Source organism: Ambystoma mexicanum, chromosome 9, assembly GCF_040938575.1.
Source record: "Ambystoma mexicanum isolate Mex_15411 chromosome 9, UKY_AmexF1_1, whole genome shotgun sequence".
NCBI lineage: Eukaryota > Metazoa > Chordata > Amphibia > Caudata > Ambystomatidae > Ambystoma > Ambystoma mexicanum.
Window position 1 is genome coordinate 891766234 of NC_090931.1, and position 27131 is coordinate 891793364.

General features: G+C 42.8%; 1 protein-coding gene across 6 annotated transcripts in view; it reads right to left on the reverse strand.

The window, feature by feature from the left end:
- Positions 1-8748: 8748 nt before the first annotated feature.
- HDAC4 (histone deacetylase 4) overlaps positions 8749-27131 on the reverse strand; it is a 2586716-nt gene continuing 2568333 nt past the window's right edge. For all 6 annotated transcript variants that reach the window (XM_069616020.1, XM_069616021.1, XM_069616018.1 and 3 more), the window contains one exon: positions 8749-22234. In XM_069616020.1, coding sequence (XP_069472121.1) covers positions 22183-22234 — 52 coding nt within the window. In that variant the 3' untranslated portion in view covers positions 8749-22182. The remainder of the gene's footprint in view (positions 22235-27131) is intronic.

A 27131-nucleotide genomic window follows, 5' to 3' on the forward strand; every position in this document is an offset into this window, starting at 1 on the left:
AAAAAATACAACACGCCCCTTACAAATACGTTGTCAGAAATAACAGAGACTTGGAAACTTGAATGGAGGAGAAAGAAGTCCTATGCGGAGACGAGTCTCTGAGGTGAGAATGTCCTGGAGAGCCGGATCACTGTTGCACTGTGGAGCCAGCGGTAGCGTGGAGGAAGAGAGAAAGCAAGGACGGACGCTGGAAGGCCGGCATCGAGAGTGGCAAGCCAGCCACGACCGAGACGGGACAGAAGGACCATCGCTCCTGGTGGAGTGACCACTCTGCAGCTGTGGTGAGTCTGGGGCCCGCAGAACAATGCTGAAACCAGGGTCACATGGAGGAACACATCCTCTGCTCTTAATGCGAGAAAGGACACTGCTGAGACACGCATAGTGCAGAAAGCACACGCTGACAACCGGAGAAGCCGGAGAGGAGAACGAACCAAAATCACCATGCTGAGACACTATCCTGCTGGAATAGACCAGACTGTAAGAGAGGTACAAGGGTTGTCCAGCGCAGAGGGAGGGAAGTGGATGGAAAAGAGCAGGAAGCCGGAATGCGTTACGGGAGCCCTAGAAACCAGAGTCCTGAATATTGGCCACGGCCAAAGATATCACAAAAGCTAGAGAATCAGAGGGGTCAAGAGAACCCTACTGAAACAAGTGACATTGTTCATTATCTGACTAACCTGAGGTGTTCAAACGAGCAAAACAAAAGTCAAGAGGGGAACAACCAAACCTGTGGAAAAGGGATGAAGGAAACACCTCTCTGTTAAAAGGATGTAAGACTTTGGATTTATATCATATCAAGACTTGCACATTTTCCTAAGGAAGTTAAAGGGGAAGTTGAAGAGTCTTCTTTGGTGAATTGACATTGAACATTTTATTTGGAACTGAGAATAATATCCTGAAAGAGATTAGCAAAACCTAGGATGAACAAAGCCTGAGCCAGAGTTGTAGGGCCAGATAGGTTTTTAGACTGAGGACTACCTTTTATTTTGACAACAGACCAGCACACTTAACTTCGTTTTGTAGGTAGGGAAATCCCTCTCAGCAGATAAACACACTTGAACTGTCCTCCTGGAGTCCGACTCCTCCTCCTGTTTCACCACAAGAATTTGGAGTTTATGGTTTGCCAGGGACGTACCTATGAAAAACAAAATAATGAAATTGCTAATTTAATTTATATCACACTTTCATGCCGGATTTCAGTCTCTAAGCGGTAACATGGAGTAGCTCAGGTTTAATCCTACAGTGCACCATAGATTACTGCAGCTAGCTCGTTTGATGAGAAATAGGGGTAGTCCGAAAACGTGTTTTAAGGCGACATTGATTTGGAGGTCACCCAAATGTTGATGGATCTAGAAACACTGCGCAGGGACAGTAAAAGGTAGTAGCAAACCAGTTCTATTTTGCCAGCCTGATGTCAACAAGCTTTCTGTGCCCAGTTTGCAGTTTATCCTGCACAAGTAGTCTGTGGCCATTTGTAGAGTGCCATCTGCACAGCAATACACCTGAATGTATAGCAGGGTTTACAGTCAAATGTTTAAAAGGATCAGAAACAAAAGTGAGCACTGGGTTCTTTGCATATCGCTGCTGCAGTTAGATTGGAAAAGTAATTAAACATTAGTCTCTTATTCTGGAGACATTCATACAGATAGAGTTACCTCTTAATAAAGCAATCACAAGAAAAATCTTACCTGAATATTCAGAAACGAATTGTGGCACAGCAGCTATTTACAATGATTATTCAGTAAGGACATACTTCAAAACATCAATTGTGGTAATTAATTCTTAACATGCAACCTTCACATTAGATGATCAATGGGTAGATGTGATGCTGGATCCACAGGAAGCACTCTTTCCGCAAAGAATATATTTTACCAGGATGTGTGCACACACAGGCAGGTACTTAGAAATGCTTTACCTGGGTGCACAAAAATGCCCAGATGCCAGTTTACGATCATTTTCATTGCATTATGCATAGAAACTGAAAGATGCATTCACAGAAATCACGCAACAGGAGCAAACAAAGAGCAAACATGTCTCATTTCATTTTATTTACACCACAAGAATAACAAACTGTCATAATGTGGTACAAAATACTGGACTGCTAACAAAAGTTGAACTAGAGTTGGTACTGTCAGAGAAAAGACACCATTGGTCAGTGAAATAAAAACGATCTAAAAATACAATTAAAAACATATGACTTGACAAAACCCGCTTGACCCCTCGCCAGAGAAATGAAATGGTTTCCGACGTTAAAGAGCTTAAGAAAACTGTAAAAAAGAAACCTGTAGGAATAAACAATTGAAATCTGGACTCCACCCATGGCTTAAAATGGGGTTGATGCTCTAAGAACATGTATGCATCAAACCCACCAGAACCAAGGCCAGTCCAACTGTGACAGTTTGAGCAAGCATAGGAGGAATATCGCATTGTTACAACTCTTCAGTATATATAAATCTCCAATATACTCTGGGTAAGGAAAGGCGGGGGAAACGCCTTCGCCCCTTAATTGTATGTGTAGTAATAATTATATATTTATGTATGGGATACATTACTCACTGTAAGCGTATTTCTGATGCTTGTATCTGCTTAGATTCACATGCTGTGCATAGGCCGACATCTAGTGGATGCTGCGGAGCATTACAGTTTTCGAAACTCGAAAATGGACGTCAACAGGGCGTGCCAGTAATACTATCCCTAGTGTGACGTCCACTGTACCCATGATCCTTCACGCGTCAAGGACCCTCAGATTGTTATTTTTCTGACATGAAGTAGCATGAAGTGTAGCAGGAGTACAGTTGTATCCAAGCAGATACATATTAGACAAGCTCAAAAGCATCCATGCGCCTTCTCTCCGAGGGGAGGAAGGGTGGGCGCATATGAATCTAAGCAGATACAAGCATCAGAAATACAATCACAGTGAGTAATGTATGCCTTCTGAGGCTTGTGGAATCTACTTAGATCACATCCTGTGCATAGATTAGCGAGCAGTGTTAGAAGAAGGAGGAAGGATGTGAGAAGGTTCATGGGCGAATAGATATCTTAGAACCGCTTGTCCCACCTGTGTATCTGTCTTGGAATGAGTGTCAATGCAGTAATGCTGAGTGAAAGTGTGTACTGAACTCCATGTAGCTGCTTTGCAAATGCTGTCTAGAGGGACATTTGCAATGGAAGCCAGAGTGGCTCCTGTACTCCTTGTGGTGTGAACTCTGGGCGTAAAAGGCAGTGTCTTGTTTGATAGGGAATAGCACAATTTTATACATCTGACTATCCACCTGGAGATGGCATTCTTTGAAATGTGGTCTCCTTCTCAGCCTGGTGCTATGGAGACAAACAGTTGACCTGTTTTTCTTAGCGGTCTGGTCTTGTCTACATATTAGAGGACCGCCCTCCTCACATCTAGTGTGTGGAGTTTTACCTCAGCTGAGCGGGTGGGTTCCTGAAAGAAAGCCGGTAGCTCAATAGACTGGTTTACGTGAAATTTAGAGATGAACTTCGGGGAGAACCTAGGGTGAGTATGTAAAACCAGCTTGTCCTTGTGTACATCAAAGAAAGGATCCTGCACTGACAATACTTGTATTTCACTAACTCTTCTTATGGAAGTGATAGCCACTAAGAAGGCAGTCTTGTAAGTTAGGTGTTTAAGACTAGACTAATGCATCAGCTCGAAGGGAGGTCCCATGAGCTTAGTAAGTACAACGTTGAGATCCCATCCTGGCGGCAGATTAGAAATTGGAGGATGAAGTCTCTTTATCTCATGCATGAATGCTTTGATGACAGGGACTTTCCACCACGAGACCTTACTGAGTGAGGTGGTGTAGGCTCACAAGGCTACCAGATGGACCTTTAAAGAGTTGAATACTAACCCTGAATCTAGCAAATGGAGCATATAAATTAGAATGTGGGATGGAGTACATTCTATGGGGTTAATCTGTTTAGACTGGCAGCAAATTACAAATCTCCTCCACTTGTCGAAATAACAGTGCTAGTGTTAGGTTTCTTACCTCCTTCAAGATATCCATACACCTCTGTGGTAGATTAAGATGTCCAAACTCTATGACTTCAGGAGCCATGCAGCCAAGTTCATTGAGTGAGGTTGAGGGTGTACTGTTAGTCTCCCGTGCTGAGTGAGCAGATTGTACGGGCACAGGAGTTTGATGGGATCACACATTGCCAGTCTGCGCAGATGTGGATACCAGGGTTATCTTGCCCACATAGGAGCAACTAGGATGAGTGTCACCTGTTCCTTGTGTATCTTGTTCACCACCCTCCTCATGAGAGGTGTTGGGGGTAAAGTGTAAGTAAATTTTCCTGACCAGTTCATCCACAGGGCGTTCCCCTTCGAGCCTGGATGCGAAGTCTGGGCACTGACTGTTTTGCTTGTAGCAAACAAGTCTATTGTGGGGAACCCCCATTGGGAGAAGAGGTGTTCTACGACCCCTGTGTGTAGTTGCCACTCATGCTCTTCTAGTAGGGGATCTCTGCTCAATGAGTCTGCCAGAGAGTTGAGTTCCCCTGGAACGTGCTGTGATGATAGGAATATCTTCCATTTGAGTGTCCATTTCCAAATTTGTTGCACAAGCCTGGACAGATTTGGAGAAAATGTGCCCCCTTGTTTGTTGATGTAGAACATTGCTGTAGTGCTGTCTGTTAGGACTTGGACAGATTGGTTCGCTAGGTGAACTTCGAATGCCTGAAGGACTTTGAATACTGCCAGCAGTTCTAGCAGATTGATGTGGTTCTGGGCCACCGCACAAGACCACAGACAGTGAGCTGTGTGGTGAAGGTAATGAGCCCACACCCGCGAGTGAGGCATCTGTTGTGACAATCGCCTGTACTTCTGGATCGTAGAAGGGTTTCCCCTTCAACAGATTTTCTCTTGTCCACCAGCGAAAATTTTGTACTAGTGTTGGCGAAACAACCACTAGATCGTCCCACTGACCACTTGCCTGAGACCATTGTTTTGCCAACCACTCCTGCATGGGTCGCATGCGCAGGCGCGCGTGAGGTACCAGGTAAATACAAGATGCCATCATGCCTAGCAAACACATAGCTGTGCACACCCTTATCTGGCGACCGACCTGATAATGCAGTATTTGCAGTAACATGTTTTGGACTCTTTCCTCTGACGGAAAGACCAACCCCTCTTGTGTGTTTATAACAGCTCCTAGGAACTGTTTGGTTGTGCTTGGCACTAGTCTTGATTTCTTCTCGTTGATGGAGAAACCCAATTGAAAGAGAAGGTGGTTAATAGTTCTTTGAATGTTTTGCCTGCAAATAAGGAAAGACTCCCCTGTAATCAGCCAGTCGCCCAAGTAAGGTTACACTGGGATTGCCTCCCTGTGCAGGTGTGCTGCCACCACCGCCAGTACCTTTGTGAATATCCTTGGAGCAGATCCTATTCCAAAGGGCAGCACCTTGAATTGGTAGTGCTGGTTCACTATTTTGAAACGCAAGAATCTTCTGTGCGCTGGGAACTTTGAAATATGAAAATAGGCATCTTTCATATCCAGTGTTGCCATGTTTTCCCCCTTTTTTAGTAGAGAGATTACCTCTTGTAGCGTAGTCATGCAGAACTTTTGTGGCTTGACATATTTGTTTGCAGGGTGCACATCTAATACTGGGCGCATTGTTCGATCTTTCTTTGGCACAAGGAAGTAAGATGAATAAATACCCTTGCTTACCTGATTGGCCGGGACGACCTCTATGGCGTCCTTTTGGAACAGCATGGTGATTTCCTCTAGGAAGATTTGTTGGTCTTCTTTGGAGTGAGTTTTCTGGCGTGGGGGATGGTTCCGGGGTTGTTTGAGGAGCTCTATAGAATATCCGCCCACTACGGTGGACAGCACCCATCTGTCTGCGGTGATTCCCTCACATGCGTGGGTGAAGCTGGAAATGCGCCCTCCGACTGGAGAGGCATGGGAGGGCATCTGGAGCGGATAGTCACTGCTTCTGAGGTGGGCTACCACCTCGGGAGGAGAAGCACCTACCGCGACTACGAGAAGTATTCTGGTTCTCGTTATAGTTGGAACACCTTTGAGAATTCTGGCCGTGTGAGTGACGAAAATTGCTGTTTCCCCTTTGGCCAGTAGGTTTATTGGTCAGTTGGCCCAATGACTTGAGAGTTTTGTACTCCTCTTTGGCTGTCTTTAAGGCGTCCTGGACGGCTTTACCAAAAAACACATTGGGCCCAACGGGCATGTTGATAAGTGTGGCTTGCGTCTCTGGTTTAAACCCTGATTGGCGTAACCAAGCGTGGCGCTTGATAATTGTCCCCTCCGCTATTATTCTGCCGGCATGTCAGCAGCTTCAAGATTGGTTTTTAATAAGCAGCTCGAAACTGCCATGCCCTCTGCGGCCAACTGGGCTAGTTGAAATTTAAGTGGTTCGGGGGCTGATGACAATAAGGCCGAGACCTCGTCCCATTTATGGCAGTTGTAGCTAGTTAACAAGGTTGAATTGTTAGCTATTCTGGTTTGGAACGCTGCGGAAGAGGCCACCTTCCTGCCCATTGTGTATAGCCTCTTGCTTTCCTTGTCAGGTGGAGCCTCAGAGGAAGCAAGGGGAGGTCCAGCCCTTTTTCTTGTTGTAGTGACAACTATGGAGTCAGGCTTCAATTGACCCCTGATGTAAAGTGGGTCAGAAGGGGCGGGTTTAAACAGCTTCTCTATGCGTGGGTTCACAGCCTGCATAAGATTAGGAGTCTCCAGTGAAGGCTGTATTTTTCGCTGAACAGATTTGAGGAGGGGGATAAACTGAGTAACAGCTTTCTTTTCTCCTAAGATTTCATCCACTAAATCCTTATCTTGTTGGTCTTGACGAGCACTTCATTTAGCAGAGGTTGATTGTCTATGGGTGAGTCCGTTACTGGAGAGTCCTGATCAACAGGAGAGTCCATGATATACATATCTGTATCGGGGTCATTCTCCTCATCCTCATTATACCCGTAATAAGGGTCTGCGGCCTCTTGGATAGAAAGGTCTTCATGATCAGAGTCCGGGTCATAGAGATCAATGACTGTGTCTTGCACTGGATCCTCCTGGCAAGGCCTTATAGCAGGGGATTGAGCAGGAGTTTGGGACCCTGACAGTGCTGTAGTGGGTGGGGTGGAGTGGAAGCTTGTGAAATAGGCAGGGTCTTTTTCATAAAAGTTGGCAATGAAGGACATCCTCCTCATGACCCTGTCAATATCTTCAGCTGACCATTGGGCAGAGCTAGGAATGACCAATGGTTGAGAAGGGAGTCCCAGATCTTCAGGTGTGGGAGGGAGTATAGTAGAAGGAGGAGCCTTCTTTTTGAGGGTGGAAGATAGTGAATCTTGTGATTGAGGATCCCTACTCTTATGAGTGGGCCTAACCTCTTGTGACTTATCCCTATGAGGGCTCTTATTGGACTTCTTCTTGGATACCTTGTCTTTAACTAGGCCCTCTGGAGCGTGTTTTTTGACTAAGTGTACAAGTCCCGCTTGTATAGGGTCTTGTACCTGCTTCGACGTAGAACATCGAACCTCGGTTGCAGGCTGAACCGACGCATCGTCAGCGGACGATCGACTACCGGCAGTGGTTTTGCATGTGACACCTGTATCGTCCTTCGACGGCCGGTACCTGTCGTGTGGCGATCTTGAGCTGGAGCGACCAGAGGATAGCGATTCAACGGACCTCTCCCTAGACGTCGTGCACTGCCGTTTGCTCGACACGTGTGTTTCGAGTCTCGGCTGTGGGTTGTGTGTTTAGTGGAGGATGTAGTGATAGCGCCTTCGCCGCCGGGTGTCGTCCCCATAACGAGGTCGCCGGCCTCACTGTCGGGGCCTATGCTCAGGAAACTGGAGTAACCCTGTTGCCTTTGCCATCGGATACCGCAGCGTTGCTGCCGTCGCTGAAGGCACCCTCAATTCCATGCCCTCGAGCTGCCTGGAGTGGTGGGCCCAGCGTTTAGTAAGGCGGTCCTTCAATGTCTTGGGCTTGAAGAGCCTACACGCTCGACAAGACCCCTCAATGGGGTCTTGCGGGAGACAAGTATTACACATAAGGTGTTTATCGACCCATAACGGAATGTACCGGCAGCTAGGCAAATGCAGTGTATGTACAAGGGCATAACCATTCTAAAATGTCCTCCCCCCTGTGTGGGGCGAAGCCAGTAGCTGCCTTCCAAGGTTGGAACGGATCAGTCGCCGGGAGGCTTGCGGCGGTCGTTCTTTGTTCTTCACCGGCATCGGATGCTCTCGAAGTCGGTGAATATAAAGGATAGTAAGAATAAACTATCATTAATTGATCATAACAAAAGGCAATAAGCTGAAAGGAGAACTCCGCTATAAGCGAGCGTCTAGAATGGCAGAAAAACACAATCTAAGGGACCTTGACGCATGAAGGATCATGGGTACAGTGGACATCACACTAGGGATAGTATTACTGGCACGCACTGTCGACGTCCCCTTTCTAGTTTCGAAAACAACAAGTGTAATACTCTGCAGCTTCCACTAGATGTCAACCTATGCACAGCATGTGATCTAAGTAGATTCCACAAGCCTCAGAAATAAATATATATATATATATATATATATATATATATATATATATATATATATATATATATATATATATAAATATATACACACACACATACGTGTGTGTGTGTCATCCTCATAACCTGAAAAATATTGTTTCAGTATGGAGCACCAAAAACTCTTCAATTTTCATCCTTTCAAAAGGTATGCTCCCAATGAAATAGGCAAAGTGAGGCCGAGAACAAGTCTAAACTTCATTACACGGAAGAAAGCATTTCTCCTTTAATTTTTTAATCCACAATTTACAGTTTTAGCATTTTTTTTTAAAAAAATCAGTGCTCTCACAGTGCGCGGCAAATATCTGCGTTCTTTATTCAAAAGTGAAATCTATGTATACGACAACAAAGAAATCAACGCAAAACCCACTGCACTGAAATAGGAACCATTGAAATGTCCATATATGATCTCATAAGTCATTAACTACAATCACTCACAAAAGGGTTGGTCCTCAGAAACCAAGTCCTCAAAAACAGAAGTCGAACAACAGGAAGACATAGGCAGTTTCCTGCTGATCGGCTATAAAATGTCCTCAACACATGGTATGTGAACAAACACTCTAAGATAATCTCTGCTTATTGGGATGTCACAAGTGATCAAGAAAGCAAACCTTTCTGTGGTGCCTGCAATTGGTGCATTGCCCTGCAACGTGATTGACCAAAGATTGAGACCTTGTGTGTGTGCACTACTGCTTTTTGTATACATGTGTAGGGATGTGGTCAATTGCCATGAAGGACTGTTCAGACACTGCCAACATGCAAATACTGTGCGATTCCACCTCTGAATCCTTCACAGTAGCACTACTCTGTGGCTTCCTCTGCAAGACTGCTATTTACAACCGTTTGACCACATTTGTCTGAAATTACAGTTAATGCACAATGGCACTAGGTTCCGACTGGGCCCTGAAAGAGACATCGGGCAGACAATCAATATTTGATATGTAAAGCTTAGGAAATGTTAGCATTCTGCAATCAAATTATGAAGGGAAAAAAACAAAAGTGTCTGAAGACCAATTACTGTCTTGTAGGTTACATTAGAAACGAGCAACCCGTTCAACAACTTTGCATGTGCACTCTAGCAGTCTTAAGGAGCAATACTGTAAACCAGAAGGTTTACATGAGCACAAGAAAGAACACTGTGAAGGGCTATGACATTTGTGATTTATTGCAGACAAAGAAGGCCTGATAAGGGAAGCGGAAAGCTGAAAGGGCCACAGATGGTGGCTGAGATCTCTCAACATAGATTTGTGTTTGTGACCTTGAAATAGGCAAGTCGGGGGGTGTCTCGGCTGGTAGGAAACAAAAGGCCCTTCAGGTAAAATTGTATTTAATAGTATAGTGCCGTGCACAGCAGTGGTGCTTATGTGAGATCCATTCAAGATACCATTGATCAGGTATACTAACAGGCCACATTCCTGCGGGTAAATGGTGGGCCCACCTTAGGATGCACGGTAGAAATTACACAGACATGCAAATATCAGTAACCTGCTAAGTACCTTGATGCAGAAGAAAGCATTCAGAAACATGTTTTTTAGACAAATCTGTAAAATATGTATCAGCTGTATACATGCATACAGTGACATAGCTCCAATTAGAGCTGCCTAAGTATGACATTTATTTGATCTTATAGCATAAAGGTAAATGGTCTCTCAGTGTACTGTTATTCCATGAAAATAATCCCAGTTCTTTGAGCATACATTTGTAGGCCAGACCAAACACGGGAGTCAAAAACTTCACAGAAAGAGGGTCCCTGAAGAGTACCAAACATGTTTTCAGCCCAGATATTACTATCTGGTCAACTTGACAGTTGCTTATTTTTCAATGTGCTGGAGGAATATTACCAATGTTTTCCCTTCACCATAAAGAATCCTGATGGTGTGGAGCAAAATCACTCTTAAGATCATAATAGAGTTCCAAAGACCTATCCAGAGAAGATAACATTATTTCCAGCTTGAGCAGGCATATATATATGCCTTGGATACACATAGGTTTGGTGTACATTTCTCACATGTCGATGTGGGGATTGGTTTGCATCTGTATTAATCCGGAATGTTCCTAATCTATACTGGATTGTGATCAGGAAAGTGAAACTGGGAGAGATACCAACAGATCAATTGAGTGTGGTTGTGCCATGACTTTTTCTAAGTGGAAAAAATAAGCATCTAAAACCAATTGGCATCTAAAATGCTACCCATTCTGGCTAAATTGATGTCTTGAGGGAAAGCAGACTTCACAATAATTCTCAGATCAGAATATAGAGAGCTCAGAACCATTGGCCCCATTAGGCAGCAGTACCTCTGAGAAGGAAAAATGATATCCAGGTCATTTAAAGATATTCTGGGAAGCTTATTGGTAAAAGGGAAAGACTGATCTAGTACCTTTTGGCATGCTATATTAGGACGTTGTATGATACTGCATCTAGTAGAAGGTATGAGATTTGATTATCAACCTACATGTCAGAGCCAGAAAAGGAATGTTTTATCTTCTAGACATGTGGACAGGTTCTTCAAGGACTAATACTGCAAGTAAATTACAGAACTGGCTACAGTTTTACTTTTTTGCACTCATCTGGATGCATACACAGAAATCCACTATCCAAGGTTGTTAAAAAATTCACCAAGAACAGTTCAGAATAGTTCCACAGCCATGGTGTTGGGGCATGTGTACTTACATGCCCCAACTACCCTCACAGTGTTCCGAACCCCAGGTTTTTAATTCTTTGGAAATCATGAAGTGCACTATTTTATTTAACTCTGATCACATTGTAAGTTTCGTGAAAGGCAACTCCACCCAGAATTTTTGATTCCTCCGGCATAGCATCCTATTAAGTTTGACATTGTTAGAATTGACTATGAAGTAGTGAATATTCAAAAGAAGGAAGGCACTGAAGAAAACACCATCTCATTAACAACTTTGAGGATTCGCGGATCAAAGTTAGCCATAGACTAGTCTGTATACAAAATGCAGTAATGAAGGGCGGTATCCTTTGTTTTCAATTTGGTTCCTTTTCAAATATGAGCAGCGTGGTGTTACTGCAGCGAGCCATGCAGCATTTGCAACGCTTCATAGGGAATTTTGTAGTACTTGGAGGATGCGGATTGAATTTTTGGTGTCAGAATTCAATCTATAAAACTAGCCATGAAGAGATCCTCTGTTTGGAAACCATGTTCACAGTCAATACTAGATCCCATAGCTATAGCTCTTCTCCCTCTCTAAAAGCTTTGGTTACCTACTAATAACATCATCAAGTTCTTTTGGTATCAAGTTTACACAAATAATGCTGACCGTGAGTTGAACCAATCGGAAGCATGCATCAGGAATGCATAAATTGACTTGAAAATCTAAATTCACTACTGCCAAAATGTACAGTGGTGCTCTAGAAACTAATCACCCAACAGGAAAAGAATTGTCAAGAAACAGCATATGATTTCAACCTTAAAATGAATATCCCACAGAAACAAGAGCAACTGTCTGTGATAATGTTCGGATGCTTGAACACCTATAAGCCTAGGTAGAACAATATTAAGTTATCAAGTAGAGGATGAATCCCTATGTTGATGTCATTTTCTTAACTGGTAATCTGAAAAAAGAACATGGATACAGCTTTTTGCAATGTACTATGATGGCTTACAAATTAACTTGTGGGTGAGGATTGAAAATATAATCTGGCTTTGTGCAAATAAGGTTCAATTGTGTCAACATAACAGCTCTAGTTAAAAAGAGCTTTAGGCCTGCACCATTTGCATAACTGTTTACAACTGAGAGAATACGTGCTGGCAGAAAGTCCATTTTGCAAAATAATCAGTCAAAAGTAGACTTTGGGATGTGCCCACATGTCACTATGTGATCTGAGGCAAAACACCTTGCCTTCAGAAAGAAGCTAGATGCACCTCATATGCTGCTTCTACCAGGTTCTCTATCGGGAAATGCCTAGAGTTGATTGTTTGCAGTTTGCATCCACAGTACAGTGGACTTTCAACAGTGTTTGGCAATCTGCTGCAGCACTGCTGGGACCAGGGCATGAAGGCCATAGCCCTTCGATAGGTTTGCCGCTTGACAGATCACAAACTGTTTGCAACCCTTCCCATCTTTTTAGTCTCATCAAACCAGTGAAAAGCCAGTGGCACAGGGTTTGGATGTAAATAGATATATGGGGCTATTACAACACAGACACCCTTTCTGTCTGTATGTACCCTTGGATACTCCACCAACCATCACCTACCCTGTATAGGTATCAGGTTTTAACAGGTCTAAGCAGCCTGGCTCTGGAAGTTGCTGTCGTTCACCTTTTGCAAGGAATGTAATCATACAAGGTTTCAAAAAACCTGAAAATATGTTTTTTAAGTCTCTGAAATGTAAAAAAGCAGAACGTGTTTTAACTATCCAATACATATCATTTGCCTGGGACTGTTTCCGGTGCAAACTAATGGTCTGGCTGAAACTCTTGAGAAATCCTTGGTCTCCACACTGCTTCCTACTCCCTGGGCATCAGCATGGTCACAGGAACCTTTTAGAAGCAAATGCATGAAAGGTTTGGTTTTGTAGCAGAGCCATATGCTTTTGGTTTGACAGCATCAGAGTAGCACCTTTAGATAGTGCTAATCAGATATTCAATTTGCTTGTCTATTTAGGATTTAGGCTTCAAAATTGCAAGTCACATGGCCAGTTAGCAGACCATACAAGCATCCAAGTCTATCAATAATCATTCTTCAGAAGCATGAAGGCAAAGTCAGAAAGTTACAGGTTTCAACATTATGAAAACAAATTAAGAACCTTGCTAGGCTGCAACAGATATAAAAGTGAAAATAAATGCTATTATTGCAGAGAAAAAATGATTCATCAGGCAAATTAAGTCTGGTGTGAAAGATGGCAGCTACTGTAGAAAACATAGGGTTGCTGCAAACCAGAAATAACTACTAGGAAGAACTCAACAGAAAGGTGTCTATTCTAAAAATACCAAAGAAGTTCAGAAATCAGTGTGTCATAGCAGGAAAAGGAAACTAAAATGATATCAGTGGAGGGGTCCTTTCGCAGACATTTCAAGGCAATGGCAAGCTTGACAAATCAACCATACCCCAGGACAGCCTAAGACTTGAAACGCTAACGTGTTCTGATAGTCTCTCCATCATATTGGAAGAATCAGAGTTTGAGAACTCAGACTGATGAGCAAATACTCAAATGGGCAGCTCAGTGAGTAAAAAGAAGGTTTAGTCAAAGGCTTGAACTTGACTTCTATGACAACTTTAGAGAGGGCAGCAATGGGAAAACGCAGGCACATTTTTACAAACAGACTCTACAAGAGCCACTCTGTTTCCAAAATAAATCTGAGATCCCTCCTACTTATGGGTCTAAGACAGACAAATTCAATGATTAACTCAGCAAGCGCTCTTCCATAAATACCTCAAAGGGCGAGATCTTTTATAAGTGGCTCAAAGAAAGTGTTACTTGTAAGGTCTCAGAGGAAGCACTTTAACATAGTGTCTTTATGATACTTCTGGGTAGTGTATGAGAGAGAACATTTTAGGTAGTGTATTAGACATAGGTCATACATGGGCTGGGAGGATAGTTCAGGGGCAATGGGCTCATCTTGGAAGCAAGACCATACCGAGCAGCAGGGGTTAATTACATGGTCTCACACTTAGAAGCTGGACTCTGGCATAAAGAGCAATATAAATACCCAATTTATTTTTAATACATTCTGAAATGGAGCAATAGCTTTGAACATAGCTCCTGCACCTGGGAAATTGCAGACAGACATATGCAAGAATCACATGTGAAAACATTCAAGCAGATGTACACACATATAAAGTAAGAAATATGTATGTAGGAAGTCCGATCACAGATTGTTGGCAAAAGAGAAATTATACAAAGAAGTATTGAAAGATAGACCGGAACTAGCAAATATATACCACCACAAGCAGATAAATCAACTAATGGTGGTAAACATACAGGCAGGGTTATAAAGACAAAATAAAACATACACACACACACATATACATAGTCCATAATAGCCCCAAATGCCCCCACACACATACACAAAAGTAAAGCCTGTGTAAACAGACTTTAAGAACAGACAGAAAACACTAAAGAAAAAGAAAAACCTGTATCCAACCAGTCATAGAGACATGCATGAGTATACACCCCAAAGATCAGCTGTCCCATACATGAGTGCAAAAAGACTAAGTACAGCTTTATAGGTCACCTCCAGTAGAGCACAGCATACAATCAAGACCGTCTCTTTTATGCTTTCTTAAAAATAGTAAAATACAAAGATTATCACTTCCACATTCTCCCCAAAGTTAAGAGAAATCCTCAAGGATGCAGTCCTTTGCGGACACAGAGGCGAGGAGACCCTAATACCAAACTCCTCACACGTCCCAAAAACTCCAACATACAAATGCAAGCCAGGGCATGCAAAACTTCCAAAATAGACATGCCCCTCAGACAACCATGCAACCTACAGAACGTGTAAAAAAATATATTTATATATATATATATATATATTTTTACCTTTAAATTTATCTATACATTTAAATGGATAAAAGTCCAGAAAATATATTGGCTAAGAAATGGGTGAGACTTACAGAGTAAGGAATGGATGCAGCAGACACGACCAGTAAAGGAATGTCCTGTAATATATATTGTGAAATGGGCACATGCCCTGAAGTCAGATCTGCCTGGTCAGAAGAGGAAGTGCTATTAATCTGGAACCAACCGTACTGCCACTGACTGTTATCAAAGCATATATAAGAAAGCATGCCCCTTCTCATCCAAAAAAGAACACAAATAAAACCCTGCATTGGATTAACAAAACATGACATACAAATAAAAAAATGATTCAAACCATCAGGGATTTTATGGTCAATTAAGCCTCAATCAGCTAGATTGGCTCTCCAACAGCACAATTTAGAAAGTCTGGAAATGGCTACGGTCAAATAAACATCCATCTGTGCATAGTACTACAATTGGTGGGTGTGCTGGCGACATGTCCAACTGCAACAATTACTTCTATTTGTGTCTGGAAATCCAGCACTAAAAGGAGGACCAGTTACACATGTGTGAGCTGTGAAAGAGTGTGCCAAAGATTAGCCCTGCGGCACACATCAAAGAGAATGAGACACTTGTGAAGACAAAGCACTTGGCTGTAGTATAAGCTTTATTCCTGCACACTTCAACCCTCACTTTTCCTTCCTGACACAGAACAAAGACCTAGCAACTCCTTACAAAATGAAAACACTAGAGGCTTTCAGTCCCGTAACAGGAGATCTGCTGTGGGCCACGGAGAGGATTGGAAGACTACATTACTTCTGAGAACTGCTGCAAGTGATATCTCCGCACAACAGCCATAATTCAGCCATGCCTTTCATCACAGTATTCCTTACCGGGAAATACTCTGGTCTAAGCAAGATCAGGTCATCTCTTTATTTGACAAGAACGGCTGAATGCAAATTCGGTTCTGTATCTCCCATAGGCCATCACACTTCAAATCTTCCACAGAGCCAGGTTCAGATTTCAAAACACTTTTCATAATATCTCGGTCGTCTTGGACACCAAGGTCCCTAAATGGTTAGAAATGCACAGGCAGAGTTGCAACTAAAATATGTCACTATCTTTTTATGGATAACCCCTGTGGGAACAGTGGGTTGTAAATAATCTACTATAAGAGCCATGCCTGTTGCTGCCTGTGTTGAAGTGATTAGACAAACATCTAATTGAAACATAGGGAGCTCCTTTATAGGTACTCTGCCACAGGTAAAAAGCAGGTCAATAACCTGTGACAGAATTACAGTAACTATAAATGGGTAAATGGCCCCCTACAGAAATCCTTATGTACCTTATTCTTGAAGGAAAACTTGGTATTACGCATGTCTCTGGAGAACTGGAAATTCCCATAGTAATGTAAGGGGATGATATAAGAAAGGTGGAAATGTTCATATTTTTCTTCCCTTCACAATGTTCCACAATTAAATGAATTGTGCCTCATCCCTCGAAATTTTGTAATCTCAAAACACCAGAACTCTGAAAACACTGAAAATATATTCTCTGAGACTTAGGTCTTGGGGCGATTTCCCCAATAGAAAAGAGACAAAGAGACCATCTCCTCCTGGAGTAAGAACAGGTACTCTTTGGAAAACTGTGGTAACAGTTTGCGACATATTAGGAATATGGTATTGGTGATCTAAATGGAAAATTGCCATGAACCCTTAGTGAGTTAAACACTAACCCTGATATAAGTGTGTGACCTGCAGCCACAGGGTTACATTGTGGCAGTGCTAACTCTGCTCTTCCTCCTTCCGAGGTTGTTGAATGGAGTACTTGCAGCAATTGTTACAGTACTTAGAAACGTGAGGAAAACGGCATGCAGCGCTTTAAGAAATCATGATTATTCTATCTGTCTAAAAAGGCTTAAGGTCAAGTCTGGCATATGTATTTGCATGTGCTTTCGACTGGTTGTCTTTCGTAAAAAAAAGAGCCTGCAAACTTCTGCTTTTGCCCAATAACCAATACTGATTTGACAGAAGCAGTTATTCCCTGTAATCTTCTCCATGACAGTAGCTAAAAATGTGAAACTAAGTGGGATTTTCAAGAGTTATTTCAGTGCATTCCGCTGCAATAGCTGAATCTTTGTATGCCAGCCGCACAAACTCATATCAAGTACCTTCAAATCGGTTATCAATGTTTGCTGTGAAATCTCCTTCAGAGAAGCCGCTTTAAGCTTTCTGCTATTCAGAATAAAATTTTCCCTTTGCCTTTCTCCCTTCCATTTCAAATGCTGATTTGAAAACCCCTTTTCTTACTTGATCGCCTGCTAAGGCACCTTGTTTAAGGAAAACATATATATCTCATCTATAAATGACAAAGGAAGAGATCTGGGCCAGGAGGAGGGTTTCATTGAGCCCGAAAGTATCAGGAGCATGGATATCACATTAACTATCTTTCCAAGCAAGGCATTAGAATGAAACTTTGAGATAATGGAGAAAAGGGCAGAAGCAGGACAAAGGGATAAGCCTAGGGGAGAATATGAAGAATGTGTCATCAATAATGTGCAAAACGCTGACTGTGGTTTTCATGTGCTTAGGTCTGCGTTTGCAGAATGAGTACCTCAAAGATTCGTCTATCTTCTTTGTGAAGTGATTGCTCAGGAACCCAGAGCCCACAAGCTGATTGAATTGCTTTTGATGGCAAGATTGAACTCAGAGGTGCCACTTCACTTATATCATGAAACAATGTTTGTCGAGTGTAAAGACATAGTACTTTAAAAAGAGTACATTGAAAATCCACACATTTTCATCTCATGGACAGAGGTTAGTAGGTATACACTTTAGCAAATAGTTGCCGAAATGTTTCATCCTCCTACTGTAACATCACAGCACGGAAGACTAATTCCACTGCTGTGATATTACACAACGGAATACAGTATTTTCTCTGATTCGCAGAACACCTAGTGCCCTTTCCTCACTATGGCATGCCTTTGTCATTGGGAGGGGCAAAGAACCAGTCAGCTCTTCAGAGCAGTGACGCCCATGCAATCAAGTGCTAGTGCCATGCTCAATATTAGGCATTTGGCAATAAGAGCTGTCCCTCTGTAAAACATAGGGTTGTGCGAGGCTTTCATACAGTCAGGAAAATAATAATAACATGTGGAAAAGTATGTGAAAAGGAGTCAAGTGCTTTGATCCCTTGTGATACCAGCCCATGGGAGGCGTAAGAAGTTGGCATAACGTTGGATGTTCACAAAGCTGAACAATGTTCGCTCAAGCTATGTTAGCCAAAAGGCACAAAGCTATGTTAGCACCAAATCTATGTTCGCCCAAAGGTTCTAGGTATCGCCACTCAATATGAAAGTTTGAAGTGTGATCACTCTTTGAAGTTTGTACTGATAATACAATACATAAAAAATAAGGGGTTAAAACTGCAGTTGGTGGAGGCTATTTAATTGTCACAATGTCCAAATATACAATAGCTCGCCCTCGGCAAACCTTGCATTCTAGTGCTGACAATTGCATGGTACTTAAAAGTCTAAACTGTGCCGTCAGTGATAACACAGCTTTGGGTCAGTACAATAAAAGTGCAGGGTTGGAGAAGAAATGCCACTAACCTTCTGTAGAGCTGTGATCCACCTGCACATCCTGGAATAACTGCCAATAATTTATTTTTTGGGCTGTGGGTTAGATTTCTGACAAAACTGGGCATGAGCGTGAACTGTTCACATGTGTTTTTTTACTCCAGTACCCCTCTCCTCATTTCTTTTACCTCAGCTAAATTGCAGCTTCCTACTGAGGCAGGAGTGCCACATCCTAACTTCTCTGTTCAAGGGACTGATGAAGATTACACCATTGATGCAGCCATCAACCAAGTCCCTCCAAGTATACTGAAATATGTTGACTAGAATGAAAACCCAGCCAAAACCAAAAGCGGCAGCGGAATCTCTCTCATGTATGGGTCTGCAACCTGTTGCACTCAGGGTGTTTCGGAGTACAAATCCCATGATCCCCCACCATGAACTAGGACTGATGGAAGTTGCAATTTAAAACTACTGAGAGCAAAAAGCTGACGACGCCTGTTCTAGTGGGACATGTAAGCAAGTGGTGTGCTAAATTACCCATTACTACAGTAAAAGCCAGCCTTAATCTTTTTTGTAATAACTTTGAACCAGATAGGACTACAGTATTCCACTTCAACGCAATGAGAATGTGCCTATTTTTACTAGATAAATATTCACTAATCCTCCACTTAAAAGTATTTTTGCAGAGCTAGATGCAGTGGACACAAGAGGTCATTCACTGGTTTGTTTTGAAGAAAGGGTGTGTGCAATTAGATGATGTACACATAGATAAAAGTCAGCTCACACTTTCTATTAATGGTATTATAAACTGGCTAAACACTGAAATAGCAGGATATAAGGCAGCAGCACCTCAGCAATAAGATGATCTTCAGACTGGTTGGTAACCTTTGCTTAACCAACAGGACATCCTTGCTCAGGCAAATTCGAACATATATCTTCAAACATGCTGGAAGAAGGGCAACAACAAAACTTGAGCAAGACAAACAGTACAATAACATGGGGTGATCCCAGTAACAAAGTATCGCAGATCCTCTCCTACGTTACAAATGAAAATAAGATAAATAGATTGCAGGGACCAGACTCCAGCAGTTCCTGGGAGTTTGGGAGTAGTCCTTAGTGTTTATGGCCCCTAAATGCAAGTAAAAACTGACCAAAAATCAGACCATACAAACTTTGCACAGTAAAACTCATACCTTACCGCAAATATACAATCAATGGTCCATGAGAGTACTGTGAGCACAAGAGAATGATCATTTGCCCCTTCCAAAGGAACAGCAATCCGAAAGGATGGGCTATATACAAAAGGGCCGGGTGCCACATAATACCACAAAAGTCAGCAGGCACTTTGCTATTCTCTGAAACTTCACTCATGCATCAATCCATTAGCTCTCCACAGCCGATACTGCTGGTGCCATCCAGCCTCTCACCCGATATAGCTTCAGCCGGGAAAGGGGGAAATCTGATATTGCTGCATTAATGAATAACAGGCAGCAACAAGACATATTTGCTGACTGAAACCCTAATGAGGTACCGCGAGAAAGACCATGTTTGGATGACAACAATTATAACTGAAGGATTGGCAGCAATCTGTCAAGAATCCACTACTCCATCATGGAGGGGCAGAGAAGAAGTTCCCCTATGAGATTTGGATAGTATGAAAACACATGATCACCTCAGGTAAAGAGACCCTTTCCCCACCACTAGCTGAATGCACGCTTGATGACTATTTGTGCCTTGGATTGTACAGGAGTTCAAAGACAGAGAATGGACTGCTGATGTAGTCAAATTGATTTGTTAAGCAAGAACTTACATGATCATCGGTGTGAAACTAAAAGTGGCAAAAATGTTGTGCAGGTGGGAATGAAAAAGGTGATCGCCAAAGGTAGCACAAGGGAATGCAACACTTACCAACACAGTTAGTACTAAAAAACAAAAAGGCTGAAATGGAAAACCTGCCACCAAATTGGCAAGTGTTTAACATTCTCAGGAAAACATCACTATAAAACAGAACCCAGCAAACACATGGGTATCTTGCTGTAAAAAAATCAAGTAAAAAAAAAAGTTTCCAAATCAAAATAAACCAAATGAAAAAGTTCAACTCATAAAGGCAAGGCTTCTGGAAGCAGCCATGGTCTTAGCATTTTGAAAGACTGAACATATGGAAAAGTGGTTTCAAACCAGCAGGAAACTGCTGCCAAACTGTGACCCCTGAAAACCTACATTGGTTTTGCAGTTCCCCAAGCACTAGTCTGACTGGGCTCAGCATGTTTCGTCAGCCCCCACTGTGCATGGAAATCTTTAGCTATTGATTTATCATAAACATAACCAAGAAATGTGTAGGAGCCCCGTGTCTCAAGCGGGAATGAAATTTAGCATTCAGTATCTATTTGTATAGCTAAAGTGTTTAAGTTAGACCTCATGCTTGATAGATAGAAAGTAATTCATTTGCATCAATGGCAGCCCTGCACACACAAGACGGCTGCATCTGCAGGGTACCCAGACAAAAAGGCTTCCCTTATGGGATTCACTTTGAGGTGGGGGTGGATACAAATACAAGATAGCATTTGCCTTTTGTGCACCTTCTCGCCCTGCACGCCAAACTACTGCCATCAGCAAAAGGAAATATAAAAAAGTGAGATGATGAAACAGAAATGTAGGTACAAGAACGGGTGTACCCCCACCCTCTGGCATCTCCGCATGCTAGGCCAAGCTTGGGTTTCTCACAGGACAACGGTCCAAATACCCCTCTCCACCCTATGGTCAATCCAGTTGGTTAACTTCTTTCAAGTCTTTCTGGATATCTTTTTTAAGGCGTTGTTCCTCAAACATCGTAAAAGAGAAATATGTCCAAAGACTAGGCAAATCCATTCAATGCACAGAAAAGGCACAGCCATCCACCAGGCACAGCATTTGCAGAGCGGCCGCGGCTCTTGCCGAGGTGCCGTCATCGACAGCTTTTCCTTCGTTCAAAGTCAACATGAAATACAAATGTACAATTTCCTCTCGCATTTCTCGCCAGGCCGTGCATGAGGTGGCCTGCGGCACAGTGTGCGGACTCCGAGGATGATATTGGTTCAACTTCGCAGAAGCGCGGAGCATATAAAATTTTACAACACTACAACAGATTGAACCGAGTGCTTCTGAAACAGAGTCTTTAGCTCATGGATTCTGGAACCTTAAGCACCGTTTTGAAAACCTCTGATTGTTTCTGTTTTTTTAATTGTAAAGTTTGGCAAGTTTGCCAAATTCTCCTCCCGACTTTGTCCCTTCTCTGCTTCCTGCTCCGCCGTAGGACAGAGACATCACGGCTTCAAGGGCAGTCTCTGAGGCGCAGCGTGTTCATCACCAGCATAGCAACCCTTCTCTCTTGCTCTCTGAAATATGTATATGCAGTATACATGGACTTGTCGGAATTGGTTGTATTTTGTTTTTTTACACCCAGTTGTCGCTTTGTATTCTGGACGAACACTGTGACTGAACACAGGAGTAAGAAGAGAAATCTTCCGGGCAAGGCCCTTCAAGGTGTGGATGATCGAGCAGAACTTCGGTCAAGACAGTTGCTACAGGGGGGCCTCCTCTTCCATCGGCTCCTCGTCTTGTCTGATTGAATTTCTTTCGGAGGTAAGGTGAAGGTGAAAGGAGGAAAATAAAAGACTGTTAAAAAAGGCAGGACAAGGAAGAACAAAACATTTTCCACATTAAATATCTATGATGTTTGCATTCATACAACTTGGTACAAGCGCTCTTTAACATGTCCCATCCTAGCTTTTCTGTCACAAGTCCCATCTAAGCTACTCTTTGACAGGCTCCCATCATTAGTTTGTCGGAGAGGTTATCATTAACAGTCACTGCGTACAATATCCAGGTTCTTCAAAATGTACAACCTTGCTCTCAAAGAAGATGCAATGCCGATTCCTCCTAGGAGTTCCCCCAACTTTTCTATGAGACGCCCCTTTGATACTCCAAGAGAACCCCATCTTTCATGATCCCTCTTAGAGTGATGGTGACGTGCTTCTGGAATGCTTCCCTGCTCACCTAGGTTCCTCAAATTGATAGCATTTGTAGAGATATTTCACACATGTTAAAATAGGAGGCATTCATTCCGATCATAGTGTTTCTTTCAAAGTGCTCAAAACTATGAGTTTGCTACAAAACGATATTCAGCCGTGTATCAATCTGAGGATGATTGGAGAGGGCTTGCTTGTTTATGGGCAATGCAATAACAGGTATTCTAATACATTATGCATCTATGCAAATGTGAGTTCCCCTCAATTGTATACCTGTGATTGAAAAATTCCTTGTAAACAGTCGACACATTTTCAACGCTAATAACATGAAACGTCTGGTAAGCTTGAGATTACAAATATCATTAGAAAGCTGAATTCTGCACTCTCCTTACACATTTGATGCTATCAGAATATTTAAATATGACCAGCAGAGCCATTTTACGCAAAATCAAAGAATTTTCGCGCCTAGAAGCACTTGTGTACAGGCGCGTTATAAATGCCATATCATATAAATTTATGAGATAATATGTTGCATGCTACGAAGTTTTAGAAATCTTAACGATAAGCTTAAGACGATAAGCAAGCGGCAGAAGAAGACTCAGTGCAGGTATGCAAGGATGTGAACAACTAATGCAGTGTACAGAAATATCTTAAAAGGATTCCTACTCCTCTGCCACTTTTTAGGACTGTTTCTCTCTGTGCGCTTTGTTAAGAGCACAAGAGTAACCGTTCCAGCGTAAGGCAAAGGTTATGCCAAAAGCTTTCCGATGCTCATCTTGTGGGAATGATGGCTAAGCAGCCCCGGCCACTTCTAGGAGGGAAGAAGAGTGATTCAACATACAGTATAACATTTAATAAGGCAAGGTCCACACAAGGATTCAAAATAGTACTTAATCTAATGAGAAAGTAAGAAAAATGTGATGCAGATTACAAGTAAGTCAACTTCAGTATTTAAAAGTAGGGACCCTCCTACCTAGGGTCACAGGCAGTGCCTGAGACATGAACAGGAGAGACAGAACAGCTTCTGATTGGCTGAGCCAGAAATGGTTCCGAGGCTATTGTGCTCCCAGTGTTAAGTATAAGTCCAATGTTAAAGATAAGGCCCAATCTCATAGGTCAGCGGTTGTGCTCAGGCAAGGTCTGTTGTCTTGACAGCTGGCTCGGAAAACTCTGTTACTTTGCAAAGTCAAAAGCAAATAGTGCTGGTTACCAGTTGGCCAGCAGCAGTTTGAGTGGCAATGAAGAGGTTTTGCAGGAAAGCATGACATCTCAAAAAGCACTGGAGAAGATGCTGCTTTGCAGGAGATGAACTGTATACCAGGAGTTCGGTACATAGCTATATTGTTTTCAGCAATTCCATGTCCTGCAGTTGCAGTTCAGTTAAGACTTGGACTCCCCAGAGCACCAATGATGCTTGTAGATTTCTTGGTTGCACATTTGTTTTTTGAAATGGCATGCCTCAGGTGCTGTCCAGTAGCAATGCTCAAATGTCAAGGTGCTTTCTGAAATGGGATCCTTGAGGATTTCAAAACATATGTACTTGTCGGGACAATAAGGAAACATAGACTGGCGCTTTGACCTGCTTATGGGCCATGGACAAGTCAGTCAACGGGGCAGCAGAAGGTGTTGACAAGTGCTTCTTTGCAGGTGACAAAAGTGTACCAGCAGAAGACGTGGACGGGTGCTTCAAAGACTCTCTTTGGTTGACACTGCTGTTGCCATCTTGGCAGCCGGAGCGTGGGCAGTATGGTCCTTTTGAACTCTCTTCCCACTGGAAGAATCGGCATGAGACCTCGATCTCTTTGAAGAGGGAGTAAGCTCTAGGGTTCTGCTTGGTCATAGGGAAGCATGACTCGGACTGAGGCCGTATCAGAGGCTTCAGCACCATGAACCAATTAAACCACTAACTTCTATGAAGGTCACTGAATGACTTGTTAGAGAATGACTGGCAAATGTAGCAGGCGTTGATCTCATGGTCAGGGTAAAGAGAACAATCATTGTGAAGAACTTCCATATATACATTCTTCAGATGACAGGTGGAACCGGCCTTGAAAGGCTTTTCTTTCTGGTGTCGGTCATAATGGACACCTAGAGGGCCTTACCGTTGGGAGCAGAAACAGCACCCCAGAAGCGATGATAAGCTGGAACTGAACCACCGATGGGTGGATGGAAGCAGCAAGCTTTTCAAAATGCAGAAGTAACAGTCGAAAAATGAAGAAATATCAATCAACTTGTCGAAAGTATGACAATATTTTTGGAGGACTCCCAACAGTGACTGTGCAGTAAAAAAATCTGAAGATATCCTGGAGCTAAGGGATACCTGGCTATTGGCTTTGGGACAATGACTTTAATAGAGCACTGACACTGCAAATGTAAACTACCTTAATGTTGCCAAGGATTCCCAGCCTGGTGACAGGGAATATTCAAACAGCATGAAAGACCCAAGGCTGGAGAAAACTCAAAATACAAAATGGAATGTACGGGGCAAACCCAGACATATTTCATTGGTATTTGGCTAGTTTTTGGCACTTTTATAAGAAAACACCGGACTGATTGCATACAATTTTCAAAAGCACACGTTCAAGACCAGTCGCCTGCTTGCAACATTTGTGTGCAAATCAGATCATGGTTGCTTTAATACCATTCAATGGTGAATTTATGGTGTTTTATTGCTTTTCCCTGCAACAGTAAAGGCCTTTAAAAGAAAGTGTTTTTATTGAATTGGTCTATTTACAGATAAACCTAACCAAAACGTCACTTTTAAAGTTTTTTCATTGATTTTTTTTATATAAACTTTTGCAAATACAATTCCCAAATGGCATGCCCTGTGGCAAACAGGCACAAATGTGACTCTTGATTTGACCACTGGCCACTTTGCAGAGGACATGGCTTTTGGATTCGTCATGGGTACCTCTGAGCCATCTTAAGGGTCTAATGAGGATGGCCCGTATCCATGCCCAGTGCCCACTTTTCCCGGGGCACAGCCTTTGGGCAGGCCTCACGATCACAGTGTTGCCCGATGTGTCCACTGTGCATGGCCTTTAGCCTTGTCTCAGGCAATCACAAGCCAACCAAAGTGCCCACTGGGCATCTCTGTAGTCCATGCCAAGAGGCCACATAGCTCTGGGCATAGACGTCAGCCATAGAAAACCACTTTGAAAATCGTGGGGCACAAAGGTGGCTCGTTAGAAAGAATGTTCTGGGTCAGCAACCAACCAGTTTGACTGCAGATTAGCCAATCCCATAACCCTATAATAAAACTTGCAAAGCCTGTAGTGCCTCCGCTAAATCAAATTGGCCAATCAGCACTCTGAAACAGCCTTGTAGGTTCACTGACATGTTTATATCTCCAATAGGATTTTGGCACCTTATTACTGTAATTTATATCAAACAGCATGACAAATTTGGCCACAAAAGCAAGAGCACGCTTTGGGGAACAAATGTCACCAACTCACAAACGCTTGGTGCAAATTTAACAGTGGATTCGGCTGTAGGTGACTGAAAACCTTGCCCTTTGAGATATGAACGGAAGGAAAAATGACTTACCAGTAATGTTTTTTTCTATGGATTCTCCTCAGACTCCAGATCTAGACAGAAAACCTTCAGCGCTAGCTGTTCTTGGAAAACTTCCCAAAGGTAGCTCAGCGAGATTCATCCTGGATGTTGGATTTCCTCGACTCTGAAGATGTAGTCACTGAATAAACAGCACACACTACTTAATACACATTATCTTAGTTCTCTCTTTTCACCCAGTGCTCAGGAGCTGTGGGAAATCTTGCTGGAAGATTTTTGCACACCCATCTGGTGAGGACTATGTGACAATGTAACCTGATGGTAGAACAGTGTGCTGCCCAAAAGCAAAGACTGGGCTCTCCAATGAAATAGTAGCAGAGCAGTCACGCGTAAGCTCAGGAGGGAGGATTGATTGATTGATTTATTGATTGGGAATGTAAATACGCATAACACTGGGTACCAGGCAGTATATACTGCACCCAGACGCAGGTGAATGAATGAACGAGGAGTTTGAGATGTAATGTAATACAATTTATAAAGCACAGAAAACCAAGGCATCTGGGCACTAACAAAACCCAGTACGCAGGAGAAAAAACTAAAAGAAAAAGCAACAGATCCTACCGAGCTCAGAACAAGAAGGTCTTGAGTGCTCTGAGAAACCGAAGATGGTCTGGAATCTCACTCACAGTCTGGGAGCGAGTTCCATAAAGCTGGGGCGAGCAATGAGAATGAAAGCCATCCTGCTCTAGCTTTACAAAACCAAGGGGCTTCCAACAAATTAGCAGAGGAGGGTCGTAGAGGACGCACAGGCTGATAGGGGGTCAGTTTAGATTGTAAAAAAAGATGGCCCTGTATGAAAAAAGGCACAATGAGTGTCTTGAAATTAATCCGACTCTTAACAGGAAGTCAATGGAGTTTGACTAGCAATTGCGAGGCCGATGACCGAAATGGAGCATTGAGCGCCAAACGCGCAGCAGCATTTTGGAGGA